Raw genomic sequence first — 21928 nt, forward strand, 5'->3', positions numbered from 1 at the left:
CAAACACTGCAGTGTGACTTGTGATAATCTTCTTACACACACTAGCTAAACAAAACTCTTTTTGAGTGTATACATACATTGTGCACACAGTAGTCCCCCTTTATCCATTGAGCATATGTTGCAAGACTCCCAGTGGATGCCTGAAACCGTGGATATTACTGAACCCTATATATGCTATGTTTTTTCCTATACATACATACCCAAGATAAAGTTTATTTTTTATAAATTAGGCCCAGTAAGAGATTAACAATAACTATTAAAATAGAACAATTATAACCATATGTTGTTCAGAATTTCATGGACAGAAGATACATTCTTACACTGAAGTTCTTAGTAATTTCAGCATATGATCTTTTTTCTTTCATTTGTTACGTTGAGAGTGTTTACCTTTTCACTTAAAAGAGGGACTTTATGGCTTCTTGCCATAGCCAAATTGCCAGCATTACTATTACTGTACTTTGGGGCCATTAAGAAGTGAAATACAGTTTCCTTGAACACGAGCGACAACTGTGATACAGCAACAGCTGATCTGATTGCTAAGAGACCTACTACGTGACTGAAGGGCTAGGAGCATAGACAATAAGGAGAAGCTGCTGGACAAAGGGATGCTTCACCTCCCAGGCAGGAGGTACGGTGACCACCTGACATGTCATCACACTGCTGGACAAAGGGATGCTTCACCTCCCAGGCAGGAGGTACGGTGACCACCTCACATGTCATCACACTACACAGAACAGCACCCAATTTAAAACTTATGAATTGTTTACTTCTGAAATTTTCCATTTGATATTTTCAGACTGTGGTTGACTGTGGGTAACAAACAACAGAAAGCAAAACCAACGATAACGGAGTACTACTGTATACTAATGGCTACACAGCTTAATAACAGGTACTAAATAGATTTGATTAGAAGAAGTGAAACAATCGCCACAAAAAGAACAAAATACCAGGAATACAGTTAACCAGGGAGGGGAAAGATCTGTACAAGGAGAACTGCAAAGCACTGCTCAAATAAATCAGAGATGACAAAAACAAATATCATTGGTTTGTGTGACATTCCACGCTCATGGATAGGAAGGACGAGTATCATTAAAATGGCCATACTGCCCAAAGAAATTTATAGATTCAATGCTATTTCTATCAAACAAACCATGACATACTTTGAATAACTAGAAAAAACTATTTTAAAATTCATATAAAACCAAAAATGAGCCCAAATAGACAGTCCTACACAAAAAGAACAAAGCTGGAGGCATCGCATTACTTGACTGCAAACTATACTACAGGGCTACAGTAACCAAAACAGCATGAATCTGGTACAAAAACCGACACACAGACCAAAGAAAAAGAATAGAGAGCCCAGAAATAAGACACCACACCTACCACCATCTGATCTTTGAGAAAGCTGACAAAAACAAGCAATGGGGAGAGGACTCCCTGTTCAATAAATGTTGGGATAACTGGCTAGCCATATGCAGAAGAATGAAACTGGACCCCTTCCTTATACCATATATAAAAATCAACTCAAGTTGGAATAAAGACTTAAACATAAAACCCAAAACTAAAAGCCTGAAAGACAATCTAGGCAATAGCGCTCTGGACATAGGAAATAGGAACAGGCAAAGATTTCATGACAGAGATGCCAAAAGCAATTTCAGATGAGATCAAATTAAACTAAAGAGCTTCTGCAAAGCAAAACAAACTATCAACAGAGTGAACAGATAACCTATAGAATGAGAGAAAAGTTTTGCAAACTATACATCTGGTGAAGGTCTGATAGCTGGCCTCTATAACAAACTTCAACAAATCTACAAGAAAAAACAAACAACCCTATTAAAAAGTGGGCAAAGGACATAAACAGACCCTTTTCAAAAGAAGACATACATGTGGCCAACAAGCATATGATCACTAATCATTGGAGAAATGTCAATCAAAACCACAAAGAAAGATACCATCTCACATCAGTCAGAATGTCTGTTATTAAAGTCAAGAAACAACAGTGCTAGTGAGGTTGCAGAGAAAAAGGAATGCTTAATACGCTGATGTTGGGAGTGTAAATTACTTCAACCATTATGGACAACAATGTGACAATTCTTCAAAGACCAAAAAAACAGAACTACCATTATACCCAGCAATTCCATTCCTGGGTATATACCCAGAGGAATCTGAGTCATTCTATCATAAAGACGGATGCACACATATGTTCGTTGCAGCACTGTTCACAATAGCAAAGATATGGAACCAACCTAAATGCTCATCAATGGTAGACTGATATTTTCTTTGTTACACCCTTTTTAAATCCATTGGGACAGGAAGAAAGAAAGAAATAATGTCTGTGCCCCACCTAGACCAATGAAGACATAAAGGGATATGGGCATCAGAGTATTTTTTTAAGTTTCTCAATAATGCTAATAATTTCTATAGTTGAGAATTATTACCCTAAACTGGAATCTAATTCATATATGCTCCATATCCAAAATCTGATTCTCTTTCAGTATTTCTATTTGAGAAAAAGAAATCACTGTACCTGCAATTATATAAGCCAGAAAGCTAGGATTCATCAACTCCCTTTCCCTCAAATTACACATTCCTTCATCAACAAGCCCTTTAATTTAATTCTTAAACTCCTCTCAAAGCTGACCACTCATTTGCATATTCACTATTGTCTTCATGCTGTAAGTAAGTAACACTTACATCTGACTTGGTCCATGAAAATACCCTAACAACCCTTCACACTTGTCTTCAAGCAAACCATTCTCTCTCACTGCAGCCAAAGTGGTCTTTAGGAAAAGATAATCTGTGCATGTCATACGTTTTCCTTCCTTACCCTCATCCCTCATCTCCTGTCCTTCACATAAAACATTTCAATAGAGTCCCATTTAAAAAAAAATCTTAATATATCCAGTGATTCTCTTTAACACATAGCCTCTTCCTACTGTTCTGTCCTCATTTCACACCATGTCCCACTTTGCCAGCGACACTCTAACCACATTGGTTTTTTAGTCTATGTAACATATTTCTTTTTATACAAGGACATTTACACTATTTGCTATGCATTTATGGAATGTTCTTATCAATTATCTTTGCCCAGTTGGATCCTACGCATTCTTTTGAATAAATCTTACTATCAGTTGAACTGCATCCCATCCAAAGTCATACATACTGAAGCCCTAACCCTATGTGCGTGTGACTCTGACCTTATTTGGGTAGTGTATTTTTGGATGTAATTGAGTTAAGATGAGTCCTACTGAATTAGGAAGAATCCTAATCCAGTACGACTGATGTCCTTATAAGAAGAGAAGACACACGTGATCAGAGGAGAGGACCATATGACAATGGAGGCAGAGGCTGGAGTGGTGTAGCTACAAGCTAAGGAGCATCAAGGATTGCTGCCAGCTCTGTTTCTCATGCGGTGGGTGTTGGCTACACTGGGCACTCCCCTTTCCCTTTCTGGGTTCCTGGCCTTGCTGTGGGTAGACAAACCCCAGGAGGTAGCACAATCACATACTCTGGTATCTGTGCAAACACCAGATGCTGGAAGAGGCAAGGAAGGATTCTAGAGGTTTCAGAAAGAGCATGGCCCTTCTAACACCTTGATTTCAGCCTTCTGGCCTCCAGAACTCTTCAACAATGAATTAACTATTGTGTTAAGCCACAAGTTTGTGATAATTTTTTAGTACAGGCCTAGAAAACTAATATACATATTCAATAACATTTACTCAAGGAAGCCTTTCTTGACTTCAGTGGTTTGACCAAATCATTCTTCATATGATCATGTAGCACTTACCACAATTATAATTTTGCTTTTATTGGCGTAATTATTTGATTGCTTATCCTCGGAATAGACTGTAAGCTCCATCACAGCAGGAAGTTATAGGCTATAAAGTGTTTTAGCAGACATTATTTTCTTTACATGTTCAAATTTATGGTGTAAGCTAAATAGTTCAAGTTTGTTTGTTTCCAATTTGTAATGGGTACCCTAACATTTTGAGGAGTTACATAGTTTTCCCAGGGTTGCACAATTTTTTATTAAAAGGACAAGAATTAAAGCCTTGCCTTCTGCTTAAATATGGCATTTTAAAATCACAAGCAAAAAACGTACAGAGAATAATTACTTTTTTACTCGGATGGTTTTACCTCTTCGATAATAAAGTAGCAAGTGCTTCTTTCTTTATATTTTATCGTAATAAGGGTTGATTCTATACGGCATGGGTCAGGTGATCAGGCTGGCTTAAGGGAAATATTCTTTCTTTAAGCCATTGTAGTCTATCACAACTGCCATAAAACATGCAAATATTGAGCAGAACTTTATACAAAATTACATTCTATTGTACATTTAAACTGCTTATATCAATGAGTGGTATAGTTACAAAATATATTGACTTTAATTATTTGTATAAATCATGTAAATATCTGAAGCATTGCAAATATTTATATTATAAATATGTTCAAATATGTATAAATATACAAAATTACATTTACATTATAAATATGTTTTCAGTTCTTTTGGGTTTCTGTGCCATTTTTTTTTTTTTGGCTTGGAGAATTTTAAAAACTATTATTTAGATCTGCTCAGTGACCCATGTACATGGCAAGTTATTATTTTTAGTTTAAGGTCAGAGAAACTTAAGACTATAAATGTAGGCAGGTAGTTTAAATTTCCTAAGGCTAATTTTTTAAAATCTCTGTAATGGAGATATTTTAAGTCAATGGCATAGAACTATTATTACACTATATTAAAGATGTTACAAGTATGTCACTATTTCATTGTATAACTGCAAGTATGTAACGTGTTTAATATAGTGCACATAAATCAGTGATTAATAGCAGCTATGAAAATTTGTAACTGATTGTTCTGAAAAACTTCATTATATTCTATTGATCTTAATTTATTTTGAATAACCCAAAACTATTCAACTAACTTGAGCTGTTAACCCAGCTGGCTAGATATAAGCAGAAGGCTTTGCACAAAGAAACATTTAGCACACATATGCATGCATACTTTCACACACATACACACACACACACACAGAGTCAGAGCTAAATGCAATGATATATTAAAGAAATAATACGGATTGAGATTCTCTTAGAGTGGGCTGGGACGGTATTCCTATGACAATTCTATGCCGTAGAGCTTACTGAACTGAATGAGGAGGCTTCCATAAGGTGACATGGATGTTTTATGTTCCCTCAATCAATAGGAACATGGAAACACCTTTATAAAGTGTGCACATGGGCATACAGTTCAGAGATTAATTGAGAGACTTGGTTTATCTATTCTAACAAATGTTGGTTAAATTGCATTTTCTTTTCCTTCAGAACTATCAATAGTTTTTCTTTCCTAGATTGAATACATAAATCAAAAGAGCATACTTCATGAACTAGGATTATGAAACTCCTATCCTTTATCTATTGATTCCTAAAACTTTATTTACCCATGCATTTATTTTCTTCATTGTATCATATTAGAACTGCTCTTTTTCACACTATTGTAGCTAGAGTCATGCATGGCTCTTGAATTGTCAATGTATCAAGGAGCCCTCAAAATAGCATAGAAAATGTGAACAAGCCCAATGCTAAATCATTTCTTGGTTCCACAGCTGTAGTATTTCATCAGCTTCAAATTGTAGTAATTGTTTTACTGCAATTCTGCATAATTACTAGAAGGATGACTATACTGATGATTCTTTGATGCTAATTGCACTATAAAGTGTGTGGAACTGCTTAAGGCAAAATATATTGTCAAAGAAAACCCTAAAGTTTTACTTTTAAATGAAATGCCACTAAACACATATACATATTTCCAAATTGTTTTACCTACCAATCCATAACAAAATGCTAAAGTAATTTTTTTTACATATTTCAAAACTTTTATAAGAGTAACCAAAGGAAATCTTATAACTACAGCATGTGCTGATTTAATATAAAAACTAAGCTTTAAAAATTTTGCTAATATGATCAGTGTTCCCTATATGATAATAAAAAGTATGAATTGATTTTTTCTAGTTTTAGTATAAAAAATGACATAATGAATTTTAGCTTGATATAATTTGAAATAGCCAGTATATTAAACCCCAAAGTAAAATTTCAATTGGCAATCCTGTCAGATTCAAGACCATAAATGAATATTAATTTAAACACTAATCATTTTCCAACAGGTTGATGCTTTAAAATGCTAGTTTTGGAATAAAAGCTGTGAGATTCATTACCATAGCAATACTGAGCATTTTGTTTGTTTGTTTGTTTGTTTGTTTGTTTAGGAAATTCGATTTCCAATTTTGGTATGTCTGGATTTCCTGACATCTTTTCCCCCAGAGATTTAATTATTTAAAATCATTTTTTTCTGATTTGGGTAAATTAGAATTCTGATTTTACTGATGGGAAGCTGATACAAGTGAACTGTCTGAGATAAAGCATTAAGTTGAGATCTGCTAATTAATTTTATGCCACCAGGTATAAGCTAACCAGTAAAAAACCACTATAAGCTATGAAGTAAAATTCTGGTTTCTGGGCCATTCCATGAATAGAGTTGTATGTTTTATTTTTTCACATGCACAGAAACACACACACTATATAAATTCATCAATTTGTGGCCATTTGGAAGATGGGTGAAAATACACATATACATAAAGTGCAGGTTTGTAGTTTGAAACTTGACTAAACAAGATTATTAATCATTTGTTCTATCTTATGCCTAGCATGATAAAAGTCCCTAATCCGCAAATTAAATGGAGTTTAGACGCATTATATAATCATGTAACAGTAAGTTACATTTTATACTAAAATATTTTTTCTGCAAATGTTCTTGCAGTTATACAATGGAATAGTAATCTACATTTCTCTATATTTTGTTCATAAAATCTAGCAAAAAAAAATGTTTTTATGTAAATGCCAGGCAGCATGGGAGAAGAGAAAAAAAGCACAAGACTGATCATTGGTTAATGGGGCTGGCTCTGTCACTTACTATCTAAATAACCCTACACAACTCAACAGCTTGCCATACTTTAATGACTTGTGCTACACTCCACACTCCACTTACTTTTTAATGAAGAATTCAAAAGGCCCTCACTTTGTTCATCTAGTTCAATCTTCTTATGTAAATGGTAAAACTGAGTCAAATGACTCAGTTTGAGACGTCGAGGCGGGCAGGGTATAGGTGTGAGCCACTGTGCCCAGCTTCCATTACTTCTTATAACAACATTTAAGCAATTAGTACATTCCTTATTAAACAACTATCATATGGATTCCTATAAATTTTATTCTTAAGACTACAGAGTAGCATAACCTAAATCAGATTTCCCAACTCCTAATCTCCTGTCCTTCCTGTTACTTTTTTTTTTTTTTTTTTTGAGACAGGATCTTGCTCTTTTGCCCAGGCTGGAATGCAGTGGCATGATCGTGGGTCACTGAAGCCTTGACTTCCAGGCTTAGGTGATCTTTCCACTTTAGCCCCAACCTCCTGAGTAGCTGGGTCTACAGATACGCACCATCACCCCTGGCTAATCTTTTTAGGGTGTTTTTTTTGTAGAGATGAGGTTTTGCCATGTTGCCCAGGCTGGCCTTGAACTCCTGGTTCGAGCTATCCGTTCATTTCTACCTCCCAAAATGCTGGGATTACAGGCATGAACCACTGCGCCTGGCCTCTGTTATTTCTTATAACAACTGTTGAGTAATTAGTACATTCCTTTTTCAAAATCTAGGCTGGGCACTGTGGCTCACGCCTACAATCCCTACACTTTGGGAGGCCAAGGCAGGTGGATCACCTGAGGTCAGGAGTTCGAGACCAGCCTGGCCAACAATGGTGAAACCCCTTCTTTGCTAAAAATACAAAAAATTAGCCAGTGTAGTGGTAGGCACCTGTAATCTCAGCTACTTGGGAGGCTGAGGCAGGATAATCTCTTGAACTCAGGAGACGGAGGTTGCAGTAAGCCAAGATCATGCCATTGCACTCCAGCCTGGGCAAGAAGGGAGAAACTCTGTCTCAAAAAAAAAATATCTATAATATGGATTTTTATAAATTTCATAATACCTTAAACATATTCAGACTGTTGCCCAATATAAAGGAACCTTATATAGATCTCCATTTTAGAGTAAATAATTGCTCTTTAATTTTCATTTGAATGAATCCAGATTCCCATAATGCTGGGTACCCCTCAAATATTTAATAAGTGCTAGATGATTAAATGACAGATCTGAATGGTTTTCTAACATTTTGTAACTGTCTAGTTCTGTAGTTTTAATATAAAATGCAGAATAGCTTAAAACTTATGCAAAAAAATAAATAAAAGAGTGTACAAATTGAAAAGGACAAGTTTTCTCTTGATAGTCAAACAGTTATGAAATAAAGCAGTCTCATTAAATCATAAGTACTTTAACCTTTTCTTGAAAGAAGAGAAAGATTTAAAGATTTATGAAGAAATTTTGCCTAAACTAGGAAATGACTCATATTTGACATGTATTGAAATGATAATGCTGATTTCAGTAGGCACTCTAAGAGCATTTTATTCCCAAGAGAGTAATTCAGTCATGGTTACCGCTCTGCATTTAGATTTTAAACTTTCTTTGTAAAGCTTTTAATGTACTACTGCCTGCCAAAACATGGCACAGTTTCACAGATAACACAAAATAAAGGCAAGTAAAGAGAATTTCTTTTGTCATTGTTGATACAAAAATATGCAACAAACATATCTATTTGGCATGTTCTGCAAAGAGGCATTGTTTTTAAAAGTTTCTATTTCTATGTTTTTAATATTAAAACCCAATTCTGTAGGACTGGTCAGTGGGCAGAATGGAGACTTCAAGACAATGGAAACTTCAAGACTAGGACAAATTGGTCTCCTATCTGTTAACTACTGAACACATGGAGAATAAGCATTGAGAATCTGAAATCTTCATGTCCTATGGACAAGGCTTGACGTCAGACATGACGTCCCCTTTGTGTATCATTTCAACCCTAGCTGTGTATGAAAACTCTGATCCCTGCCAATCACATTTGCTAAACTCATATCTTAGTATCTGAAAGCCAAAACAATTATCAAGACCCTCTGAGGATGCACACTCATTATCTGCTTCACGATTAAAAAAAGTGAGAAATCAGAGATAAATTTTATAAAATGAACAAGGGTGTAAATGTCCTCTAGTTCAAATGAGGTTCACATGAGCCACTGGATGGATGCTCATATGAGAGCTCATACTGGAAACTGTGGTACCCAGCACCCCAAGTTACATGATTTGGCTCTGTGTCCTTGCCCAAACCTCATGTCCAATTGTAATCCCCAGCGTTGGTGGTGGGGCCTTACGGGAGGCGATTGGAACATGGAGGCGTTTTCTCATCAGTACTTTAACACCATCCACCTAGGGCTAGTCTCCTGATAGAATTCTCATGAGATCTGGTTGTTTAGAAGTGTGAAGTACCTCCCCTTCTCTCTCTTCCTCCCTATTCTGGCCACGTGAAGTGCTTGCTCAGCCTTTGTCTGCTGCCATGATTGTAAGTTTTCTAAGGTCTCCCCAGAAGCTGAGCAGATGCCAGAAGCATGCTTCCTGTATAGCCCACAGAACCATGAGCCAATTAAACCTCTTTTCTTTGTAATAAGTTACCCAGTCTCCGGTATTTTTTATAGCAGTGCAAGAATGGACTAATACATCTGGTTTGAAAGGCAGGTGTGGCTTTAACTGTATTGGGCCATTCCAGTGCCCTGAAAAAACAAAAGGATGAACTGTGCCTCTCTTCTGGAGACTGTAAATACCAGACATATCACAGCTCTCTCAGCCTTTAGCAGCTTCTAAGGCTCATACAAACTGTGGTTGACAACTAAAATAATAATATAACACCTTTTGAGTGCCTCAAGTGTAAAGTTCATTAGTTCTAAGGTCACCATTTTAATGCAACAGACAAATTTTATTCACATCATCAGTTGCTATCTGAGAAAGACAGATGTAAAAATCAAGCTGGGGTATTAATACATCCATGACTAGTAAAATTAGTACCAGACATCAAATGAGCCCTTACACATTTTTAAACAAAATAGAATATACGAACCCGATAAAACAAAAATTTTCTGAGGATATTATAATTAAGATAGCATTGTCTTTAAGTTTCTGTGAGAGCTTTTACAGCAATTTTGGGGGAGGAAATGCTAGTATATCAAGAGATACATCATTAGGTAATTTAAATATTTTTCTTCTTTAGTTATCATTTATACACACCTGAAATCTAAAAGATACTGCTGCAGATTTTGTGAGTAGATGCCATTTAAAAGAGAGAAAGGAAGACAAATCCTTGTGTTTAACCAAATGTTAAATATTTTTTATTTTACTCACCTGCACACTAAGATGAATCCATTTCTTCACAAGAATTCTCCCCAGTGTCATTACTTTTATTGGAGGTTGCAAACCATTTACTGTGCGATAATAAAACATGGTCTCTTTCTCAGATATTGTAAGTTTGAACACAATCTGCCCATCCACTGTCTTTTCTATAACACACCTTAGGAAGCAACCAGAAAAGAGAGAAAAGGTCAGCATCCAACCAAAAAGACATGCTAAGGTATTGTGCAGTTACAGTGGTGTTAAAATGACCTCAAACTTTGCTCAAAATGGTGTACTATGAATAAGTGTCTGAATGTCATTATATTCAATGCAAGCTTTATTCCAATGAAGAAGCCCCTTTATTTCCATAAAAAATAGAATTCTTATTTACAATATATTCCCCAAAGCCTCAGCACCCTTCATTAGAGATTCATGATGGAAACTAAAGTGGTGGAATCATTCTGCAAAACTAACATTTAGGTTATTGGCTCATTAGTTCTCCTGCTATTTCTTTTAGAGGAAGTGGTGCAACACACTACAGGCCGCTTGAGTATTGAGTCATCAGTGCAAAAATTTTTTTTAATGTAAAGCAAATTTAGTGTCCATAGAAGGCTCTAAATTGGTAGCCCTGAAGTCAGAATCACTCTATTTAATTCCCACGGTGAAATGAAGGGTGGACAGCTATAGTCCCTACTCACCCCATCACCAACTGGCCCAAAGCCAAAGCCAGTGTCTGTAAGATGACTGGCTACCTCTCCATGACCATACAGTCCAACTGAGGCACTCAGATCACGTTAAATATCTGAGGTGAAAGGTCATTCAGCCTTCTAGAACACAGTGAAATAAGATTTTGAAAAAGTAGAAGAGTTTTCAGAAAACTTCCAGGTCTTGTGTCAGGGCAGTTATCAAATTATTTTAAGTGATCTCTATCCTTATTAGAGTGACACACCTTTCAGACCTTGAGTTCTCTTCTTCACCTGGTTACCTCCTACTTAGCTTTGGCATCTGAATGATTATGCTTGGTCCTGGCACCCTTCTTCCTGCTCAGGGTTGGTTGAGGGGTCTCACTTTGTGCTCACTTAACACACTGTGCTGCCTAGGTAATAGCACTCATCCATCTGTACCCTCCATTTGATCATTTAGATCATGAGTATTCGAAGGATACACACACACACACCTAGGATACAGTGGTCTCTCAAAAAATGATGAGTTTGTGATCAAATTTGGTAGGAAGTATCAGAGAGGCAAACGTATAAAATTGAGCCAATCAAGAATTACTGCTAAAGATGGTTTAAAGCTTTCCTTAAAGGGCATGTTTTTCACACATAATTTCTTCTCACTTGCATCTATTTTTTCCTGAGTTGGGAGGTAAGAATAAGATTGTAGAACACTAATAGTCCCTCATTTACTGTCACAATTTTACTGTATTTTGTATGTATATTTGGTGTAAAGTTATGAGTGCAAGTATATTTTTAATTTAGGCAAATAGATTTAGATGACATAAAGGTTTTATATAAGTAGAAATAAAAGTTTTATAAATTCTACTGCAAATTATATTTTTAACCCTTCAGTAGTTGAATATTTCTAATTTACTGAAGTGAATTTGTTTTTATCCCTACCCATCAGGTCTTAACCTGAAAAGAGTTTGCCCCTATTCATTTTTCTTCCGTTTAAATCTACAAGTGAGAATTCGACAATTACTCAAGAATGTATTTACCAAATGCAGACTTATTTCCCCAAGCTTACTGAAAATGCATTTCTTAATATGTTATTGATTATCTTCCTTGCTATTTTGTTTGCTTGTAAACATACTAGCTTTGGTAGATAATAAATGTGAGAGGAAGGCAGGTAGCAAAATATTTAGGAACTGGATTTATTCTGCTCCTGAATAAACAATAATTGGATAATCCATGTTTTGTTTGTTTTACTTATCTAGTGCAAACACCCCGAAATTCCCCCAATTCCCAAAGGTATTTTAATTTTGAAAATGGAAACGACCTTGATACAAGGAACTCTCAAAACCATTAACCATATTCTTCCAACCCTGTAAATACTTCTCTGTCTTATTTATACAAAATGATGTCAATAGAAGATGAATTTGGTACAGATATGTCCCTACAAGCTCAGAAGGATATTTTATCTTAGCCTATTTGTCAAAAGACAATGTTTTAAGACTCTTCAGATACTAATTATACAAAGTGAGTAGTTTGGATTTACTAGAATTTCAAACAGTAAGAAAACAAGGTTTTCTTTGAGGAGAGATGTAGAAATGGGAATGGTTTGTGATTAATTTTGTGATTAATCCATATTTAAAACAAAATGAAGACATGCCAACTTTCACTTGGCAAATTGAAACTAAACACCAAAGACATTTAAGTCCTATTTGCTTATGAGATTGTAATACTTTTCTGGTTTGTTTCACAAGTTTTCAGATATCCAGCCAACGCTGTCATACACAGAAAATGTCACAAGAGAAAGGGCCAAAAGCCCTCTAGGAAGACAAAAGATAAGCAAAAATTCCTCAAAACTGTCCTATATGTTAAAATCTCCAAGATGGTGATAAATATTTAGGAGAAACTCATTAGATCTCAGCTTGAGAAAAGATTACAGAATGAAAAACTTGTGATTAAATAACAAAAAACGGCAGTAATAAGACCCAGACTCGTTGAAGGCATTTCTCTGGGATGAACAGGATGAAAGCTTTTGAGAATCTCTCACATTACCTACATATTTCCTAACTAATTGGAAAATGAAAATACCACAAGATAAAGACTAAAAGCTATATCTTTTTAGAGATGGAGGGTTTTTTATGTATTCAATTTATATTACTGAACATCTTCCATGAGTCAAACAAACAGCTCTTCTTGAGGAAACGAGGATGAAGAAAACAGTCCCAAGGCCTGAGAGAACTATCTGCCTAATGAAAATGTTACACCCTAGTAAGGAAATGTTGATTATATAAACCCAGATCAAGACTTTGAAAATATTAATTATTTGTATCATGAGTTTCCATGCCTTAAAACTCACTCTGAGTCTGCTTTAGGCTTTGAAGGCTAAGACCAAAGGTCGAGCTAAGCTATAGAAAATAAATGATTCTGCATAAACACATTTGCCTTCAACAAACTATTTTAACACATTTTTTTTTCATGGTCCACTTCATCCATACAAGAGAAAAAAATTTAAATTGGGGAAACAACTAGAAGAGTTAGTCTTCAATAGCATGAATTCTATATTGTTAGCCTTCACTTCTGGTTTGGAATTCAGGCTGCAATGATCTTCACTACTACGGGTTTTGGGGACCTACAAAAGCTTATACCCACACTACTACTTACATTACACCTTGTTGCTCAGGTTTCAGCCATACAGCTAAGGTAAATGATGCCATCAGCCTTGGAGAAGGAGGAGAAGAAAAACAGTTCTTGTGATTTCCAAAAATAAAACTTGTAGAATTGCTATGGGAGTTAGGATGCAGATCATTCTTGTCTGGTGTGATGCAGCCACTGAGGCCTGCTGAGAAAAGGGCAGTATAGGTAGGGTGTGAAGATCTGTATGGGCAATCCTGAATGCAAAACCGCTGGGTACAGAACTGAATACTTTCAGCAGCAGCAGAGCTATGACAAAAAGTGCTTCGGTCTGGGAGTCCACATACTGCTTGGGTTGGCACGATGGAAACATTCTTGAAAGCTCCCACATTCTCCAGCCTTGGGAAAAGACCTCGTGACTCAGCCAAGGATATTGAAGCAAAATAGACAAAGATCAACATTTCAATGACCTGAAACAAGAAGCCAGAGCCCAATGAAAGAACTGGGCAATTCATGTTTACAAAAAAGCATTCTCCTCCTGATAAAGCATTTCTAAATAAATAATCAGGCCCACGCCACTTGCCAGCAATACTTTAAAGCAGGGTACTTTAAGTGATGTTGCGATACTCCATTTTCCGGAAACTGCAGACACGTTCTCAGAGTAAGGTAATACCAACGATGTTCTTAGCAATGGCGAAGACATGAGTAGCAGCTGGTATCTGGGAATCAAAAACATAGAGCGTCAAGGGAAAGCTGCCGCATCTTTAAAACTGAAGCTCATCCCAGGCATGAGGACTTTGAGCTCCTAGAAGCAACACTACTGAACTTCTCAAAAAACATTTTGAAGCACAGTGCTCAGAGTAAAATACTCATTCTTTTGGTAAATCTCTTGATTGCATTGGGCAAATCAAGCACTTTATAAGTCCACAGGACAACCAGTAATGTTTATAACCAGTTATACATATATATATATGTGTGTGTGTGTGTGTGTGTGTGTGTGTGTTATATAATTATTAATAATATATTACACATACAATAATTTTATGTTGCTACTTCACCCCAGGGAATTAGCAATAGCATTACCACCCCTACTTAACAAGGAAAAGAATCTTGTAGATTTTCTTTACACATGCACTGTACATTGTAACACAGAGCTAACTTGCAGATGCCCAAAATAAAGCTGGCAAAGCACTTTGGGCCTTTCCCCTTATCCCAGCATGTGCAGCAACTTTAAGCTGAGAGTAAAGCTGATTAGAAACCCAACACCATCTGTCTGTCCTATGCTTTAATATTTAGCAAAATGTTTGTGTGTTTCCTTATATGACTATGAATTTGTAGGTTACACATGGATCCCTAATACTGTGCAAGTAATTGTATTGATAAATAAGCTGAGTTACCATTTCTTTATTGCATTTCAACCAGTCCCCTCAGTGTGACAAATGGCTCTTCAACAGGACCGCTGTCCCTCGTTGCCTGGCAACACTGCTGTAACCCCTGGTTACTCTTAGCAAATAGGCTGTAGCAGCAGGAATGCTGGAAGGAAGACTTGGGTGCCGAGGTAAAGTATTCTGCACAGCAAACACTTGGTTACCTGAAACTCAGAGCGTAGTCTTCTTGGTGGCCCTCTTGGAACTGAGCTGCCCAAGCTTTCCGCTGGTACCTCAAGCAGTGGGAGGGACCTGGATGGGACCATGCATACATAATTTTAAAGTAGCAGTACACCTTATCCTATTATCCCCCCTCTTGCCCCTCCTCTTTCCTGCTCTCATGCACCTCAATCCATTTAATTCCTTAATCAAAATGATCTACCACTATTAAACACCACACAAGGAAAAATTTCCAGTGCTCTTTCTTTTTGGGGGAGAAGAGGATACAAAATGGAATTCTAAACTTTTATATATTGATGCTCCCAAAGCTTGGCCCATTGATAGAAGTTTCTGTTGACTATTCAGTTGTTGCTGTACCTTTCACCCAGGATACCCTCTCCATAATACACATGTTTCTTTACATTATGAGTAGCATCTGATGTGATCTCTAAATGTTGGTTTCGGAAAATCAGTGACTTTAATTAAACTAAAGAAGCAATGGGATTGCTGACTTTTTGGCTGCTTAATTGGATAGAAACGTGTGTGTGTGTGTGTGTGTGTATGTGCACATTTGCCCTCAGTTCTATAGAGTTTCAATTACATCCAAAACTCTCTCTTCTCTGCCATCTGGGACATCTCATCCTAGATGAGGAATATTCTAAATCAGCTAATACTTCTAGCTTTCCCTTTGTGTTGTAAAAATGAGAAATTTGTTTGGGAAATAACTGGTCAATTGTGATGTTATTCTCTATAAGTTATCTTATTTATAGTAATGGTTAGAAATGAGAGAAATGTTTCATGATGTTTCTTTTTAGTAAAGCAGTCAAAGAAAAAACAACATTGTTCTTTCTTGATTCCCTTTTATTTCTCTTCCAGAAGAGAGCTGGAAACCACAACCCATTTATATATCAATTTTATCAATTAGCATTAGTTGCTTCCAGAAGAAACCTTTCTCACCCTTTGTCAAAATACGCTATTACATTCTTACCAGAAAAATTTTTATTTAAAACAAATTTTAGGGCAGAGCACAATGGCTCACACTTGTGCCTCTTAGGGATTTGGGAGGCCAAGGTGGGAGGATTGCCTGAAGCCAGGAGTTCAAGGCCATGATATGCAACATGGTGAAATCCCACATCTCCAAAAAAAAAAAAATTAAGCCAGGCATGGTGGCACCCAGCTACTTAGGATGCTGAGGTGGGAGGGTTGTTGAGCCCAGGATTTTGAGGCTGCAGTAAACTATTATAACACCAATGCACTTTAACCTGGATGACAGAGTGAGACCCCGTCTCTAAAAAAAATTTTTTTAAACCCAAATTTTAGTATACAGTCAGCTAATATGTAAGGACTTCTCAGAACTTGGGAAACTGTCTTTGAAAATAGGTATTATAGAGCACAGTGAATTAGACAAATGGATTATTCAGACCTGCTACAAAACATGAAGTCAACCTATTTTCAAACAAGGTATTCAATGGCTGGCTTCTCTTTATATCTTGTGAATCCAAGAACTAATTCTAATTTTTTCCAAACTTTTATTTTAGGTTCAGGGGTACATTTGGAGGTTTGTTATATAGGTAAATTGTGTGTCATGGGGGTTAGATGTACAGATTATTTCATCATCCAGGTTATAAGCACAGTACCCAATAGGTAGTTTTTCAATTCTCCACCTCCTCCCACCCTCCAGCCTCAAGTAGGTCCTAGAGTCTGTTGTTCCCTTCTATGTGTCCATGTCTAACTCTAATTTTTTACTGTAGTGCTTCAATTTATCTTTGTCATTCCTGGGATAAAAATTATTCTACCCCATAACAACTCCTGCTTTGTATAGTAGAAAATCATGACTCAAATGGATAATCTAAGATTAGCAACTCTACTCCACATTAAGAAACTCTGCCTATTATTTGCAAAGGCAAACAATGGATTGACATATCCCTCAACTTTTGAAATTCAGGACTATCAATCCTGAGGGTGCATCTGATAAATGAATTAGACACTAAGAGTTCCATCACCCCTATAAGTGCCTGGGAAATAAGTACAGATTTTTTAAAAGGAAAGTAGATGTATATGGGGGGCACGTCTAGTTAAACATATGTAACCATGGGCTATTTCCTTTCTTGACATTTCTGTGGATTCACCAGGTAGTGCTGGTCTGCATAAGCTTGTCTGGGGCTGGACGGTCTGCTTCGTCCTCACTCATTTAGCAGTTGGTTTGACAGGCATTGGAGTCTACTCCAGGCTCATTCTGATAGCAGCAGAAAAATCTCCAGCAACATAAGGTGGGAGGCCCTGACGTGAAAGTATTTTCAAGCCTCTGCTTACATCACATTTGCTAATGTTCCATTGGCTGGAGCAAGTCGTGTGACCTAGCACAGATTCAAGGGTTTTGAAATCAACTCCACTTATCAAAGACTGAATGGCAAAGTCACACTGCAAAGGGGAACACAGCTAACAGGAACGGAAAGAATTTGTGAACATTTTGCAAGCTACTACAGAGTAACTAGCAACTTCTTTTTCTAATTGTAAAAACACCAAGTCACATTGCATCAGGATTTCCTTGTTTTGAAAAAGTCAAGAAAATGATGTTTTAGTTAGACAACTATAAGCAAGTTCTGCTCATTAGTCTGGAAAAGCTTACTATAATAAGCCTATAATCAGCTTAGTTTTTCAAGCGCTTGAGGCTTAGCTCTATTAATGGAGAAGAAACAAGGGGTATCCCCTATTCCTGGATATTTTGGCACCCGTGGATTTACTATTAAATTGACTAACTCTGGCATAACTGATCAATATAAAAAACAGTGGGTGTATAAGTAATATTAGATATAAAAATAGAGGCATAAACTACAGATACAATGTGATTACAAATATAACAAAATATTGTAGATAATTTTATGACAACTTGAATTCTTGAACAAATTAGACAAATTCCTAAAACAATTTCCAACCTAAGCTGATTCTAAGAAGAAAGAGTTGGAAATAACCCAAATGTCAATCAATCAATTATAGAATGCATGAATAAATTATAGTATATTCATACAATTCAATAATATAACACAATGAAAGAAAAATGAGCTACTGTTACAAGCAACAACATGGATAAATCTCACAGACATGGTGTGAGTGAAAGAAGCCAGACACATCAAGAACATGCTGTTTGATTCCATTTATATGAAGTTCAAACATAGACAAAGTTAATCTTTGGTGATAGAAGTCAGAATAATACTCTCTTTAGGGCAGAGGATCAAATGGGAATGGGTTCAGGGAAGCCTGCAGGAGTGCCGGGAATAGTATTCCGTATCTTAATATGGGTTGCATTTACACAGGTGGTCACATTGAAAAAAATTCATCAAGTTATACACAAGATTTGTGCACTTGATCCCAATTATACTTCAAGAAAATAAATTATCATAAAAAAAGAAAATATTAAACACAAATCATTTCATTCACTAAATAAGCAGTCTGCTGTTAAATTTCTTCCCTGAAAGAAAACAATGGGTCCAGATAGTGATGTAATTAGTTATACCAAACATTCTGGGAAAATGTAATTCCAATCTTTACGCTCTTATTAAAACAATAAGAGGGACTATTTCCCAATTGATATTGTTTTGTCTTTCTCACAACTTATTTGATGAGGCTAATATAATATTGATATTTAGGAAAGACAGGAATATATGAGAAGGAAAAATTACTGGCCAATTGCGTTCATATATATAAACACAAAAAAATTTCTAAATGAAACATAGACAAGCTGAATCAAGGAATGTATACAAAGATTAAGTCTCCTGACCAAGTTTGGTTTGATTTGCAAAACTGACTTGAATTAGAAAATATATAACTATAATTGACCATAAAATATCTTAAAGGGAGAAATTCATATGATTTATTTAGGACCAAAATCCTGACTAAAGGATTTATTTATTTAGGCCCAAAATATGGAATAAACTAAAAACAGAAAGAAGTTCCTGTAACTTAACATAGGTCATTTGCAAGAAAACAACTAACATCATGAAAAATAAAAACCTTCTTTATAATAATTAGCGTTTTTGTTAAAATCAGGAGTAGAACAAAGCCACCACTACCACTGCTTCTATTTAACATTTCGATTGCCAGCGAATTAAAATAAGGAAAATAAATACTAACGGAAAAGTACTGGACATGAGATCATCAAATGTGCATATCACTTTAGATAACACAGTCTAAAGATAAATATTTGACCTAGGTGTCTGGAGGAGAAGATGCACACATGACAAATGCTGTCCATCAATTTTTTACTGTGTACACACACACACACACACACACACACACATATATATACTATTTTGAAGGCACATACCATTTTACCCATTGTAAAAGTGGCTATATGACTTGCTTTAGCTAATGAAATGTGAGAAGTGACATGTGCCACTACCAGGGTGAAGGTATAAGTACCATGTGCATTTACTATGTTTTCTCTTTCACTAAATAAAATAGGAATAGTGGGAAAGGCAAAGGCATGGTTGGCAATTTTAAAGTCAGGAAATGAATATCCCATAAAGAAGGAGAGAGAGGCAATGGGGAGAGGGAAGAGGAGAATAGAGGTAAATTACTGAGCTGTTACTGAAAACAGTACAGAAAGGCGTATGACTGCCAGCATCAGCAGATTGATCGTGAAACAGAGAAGGAAGGTGAGGTAAGACCTCCCAGAATCTGAGATAGGTAGGCTAAGGGGTACCCATTCCGACCGATGTGCTTTAAATACATGTCAAGGCATATTTAACGAGGTGAGAAAAATCAGTTTATTCCTTCCTTCACCCCATACATTTTCGTTGACTTTTAAAATTACACAAGTAATATATGACTACTGTAGAAAAAGATTTCTTTCAAGCAACATGGAGAGACAAAATTGCAGGCTTCACCTACCTCCCACTATCCATTATGCCTCTTCTGTTAGAATTGTGACTTTTTCTATACACATGAAATACATGTATACAACACAAAACAGATTTAATGTTCTGAAAAATTTAGCCAGTCTATTTTCAGAAATTCTTATTTTCTTTTGTGATTTTTTGAACCAATACAATTCATTGCAATGCTTAAATTTCAGAGAGCAAATTAAATCAGTTTTTTCTTTCTGAACAGCAATAATGCACACATTATGCTGTTTCTGAATTCTTGCTAAGGTTGCTAATACTTACAAGGTAAAATTTAAGAAATGGTATGCAAGCAAATGTGATGTGCCATTTGCAGGTAAAAACTGAAGAGCCAGTGCTGAAGATGTCCTCTCCCCTGACGTGTCAATATTGAAATGTAACATCCATCTTCCAGGTCTTTGAATGACTACAATACCCAGAACACCCTGAGGTCCTGTGATGAACAGGTAGTATGAAGACCATGCAGAAACAAACCCATATGGTTTTCAACCACTCAGATTCTAAGATTGTAATGACAATATAGACTATCCTTATGTGATGCACAGGGCCTGCTACATTACATCATCTTGCTCTACCTGCACTAGGAAAATTACTGACACTCCTATCCACTGGACTTGGGGGCAAGGTTTGATGCACTCAGTGGACACTAAGCATTACCTAGTCTGCATCCATAAAAGCATATTTCCTTCAGTTAGCTGACAGGCCTGACCTTGCAGATTGGAAGCAGCTACTTGTGGTGCCTGAAAGGGAGTGATTGTATCTTTAATTTTTCAGTTATAGCTGAGGACGCAGTAGCTATTTGGCCCACAAGTGGCTAGAATTTCTTTAGAAATGTTGGACATGGTTGGAGAATAAATATATTTTTAAAACAAACGAAACTAACCACAGTCTTCTCAGATGGGTCTTACATACAGAGATAATTCATTTTACTAAGTACTAGCATATCATTCTAGAAAGCAAAACCCTCCAAGAGATAGACGAACCTGCAAACAAAGGCATGTGGGAAAAAGATGACAGGTATGGGCATGGCTGGAAATCAAGCAGCAGAGGTTATACAAAGTCAAGTCAAAGAAAACAATCAGAAACATTGGCAGGGGGATTATGTGTGAAACTGTCAGTCAAACATCCCATCTAGTAGAGAAGTAGGAAGTTCCCCTTTATACCATCCACATTCATTCATATAAGTCTCAGGCAGAAGCTGCATCATGATTCTAGGAAATCCCCCGGTATCCCACATAAGGGAAGCCTCCCTCCTTGGAGGTTACGGATTCACCCAGGCACTCAGTGGAAGTTGATTTCTTGGAATTGCTTGATCCCCAAAGCCAGGCCTAGAATCCAGATAAGAGAGTATTTGCCTCCTAGAGAACTTTGTAAATTTCAGAACCTGTCACAGCCAAAAATAAAATAAGACATAAGGAGATAAGCCACATGACACAGCACTAACTGATGGGGTAGCCAGAAACTTGCCCTCTGGACCACTGAGGGCTAGGGAAGCCACAGTGAAGGAATGTTTTACAACCTGAAGAGGCAGTCACTGAAAAGACTAGCAAAGTACCATGTCTTGCTGTTATTGCTCTGCCTTATCTCCCATGAGATCCAGAGAAGACAATGAGGGGCACAGTATGTTTAAGGGAGATTTCAAAAAAAAAAAAAAGATAAAGTTAAATTAATGGAGCATATACCCTCCATCACCTAGAGCATTATGAAAGCCAAGACCATTTAGTGGTTAAGAATGCAAACTGGGCTGGATGCAATGGCTCACTCCTGTAATCCCAGCACTTTGGGAGGTCAAGACAGGAGGATCACCTGAGGTCAGGAGATTGAGACCAGC

At 36.6% G+C, this 21928-nt stretch overlaps 1 protein-coding gene across 1 annotated transcript in view; it reads right to left on the reverse strand.

Annotated features, from left to right (window-relative positions):
* Window positions 1-15244, reverse strand: part of USH2A (usherin) — a 798563-nt gene extending 783319 nt beyond the window's left edge. Inside the window, exons 1-3 of the mRNA XM_032136481.2 lie at window positions 15008-15244; window positions 13641-14329; window positions 10321-10486 (exon numbers count right to left, since the gene is read on the reverse strand). Coding sequence (XP_031992372.1) covers window positions 10321-10486; window positions 13641-14125 — 651 coding nt within the window. The 5' untranslated portion in view covers window positions 14126-14329; window positions 15008-15244. The remainder of the gene's footprint in view (window positions 1-10320; window positions 10487-13640; window positions 14330-15007) is intronic.
* Between the last annotated feature and the right edge of the window lie 6684 nt (window positions 15245-21928).

Source organism: Hylobates moloch, unplaced genomic scaffold (genome assembly GCF_009828535.3).
Source record: "Hylobates moloch isolate HMO894 unplaced genomic scaffold, HMol_V3 SCAFFOLD_18, whole genome shotgun sequence".
NCBI classification, from domain to species: domain Eukaryota; kingdom Metazoa; phylum Chordata; class Mammalia; order Primates; family Hylobatidae; genus Hylobates; species Hylobates moloch.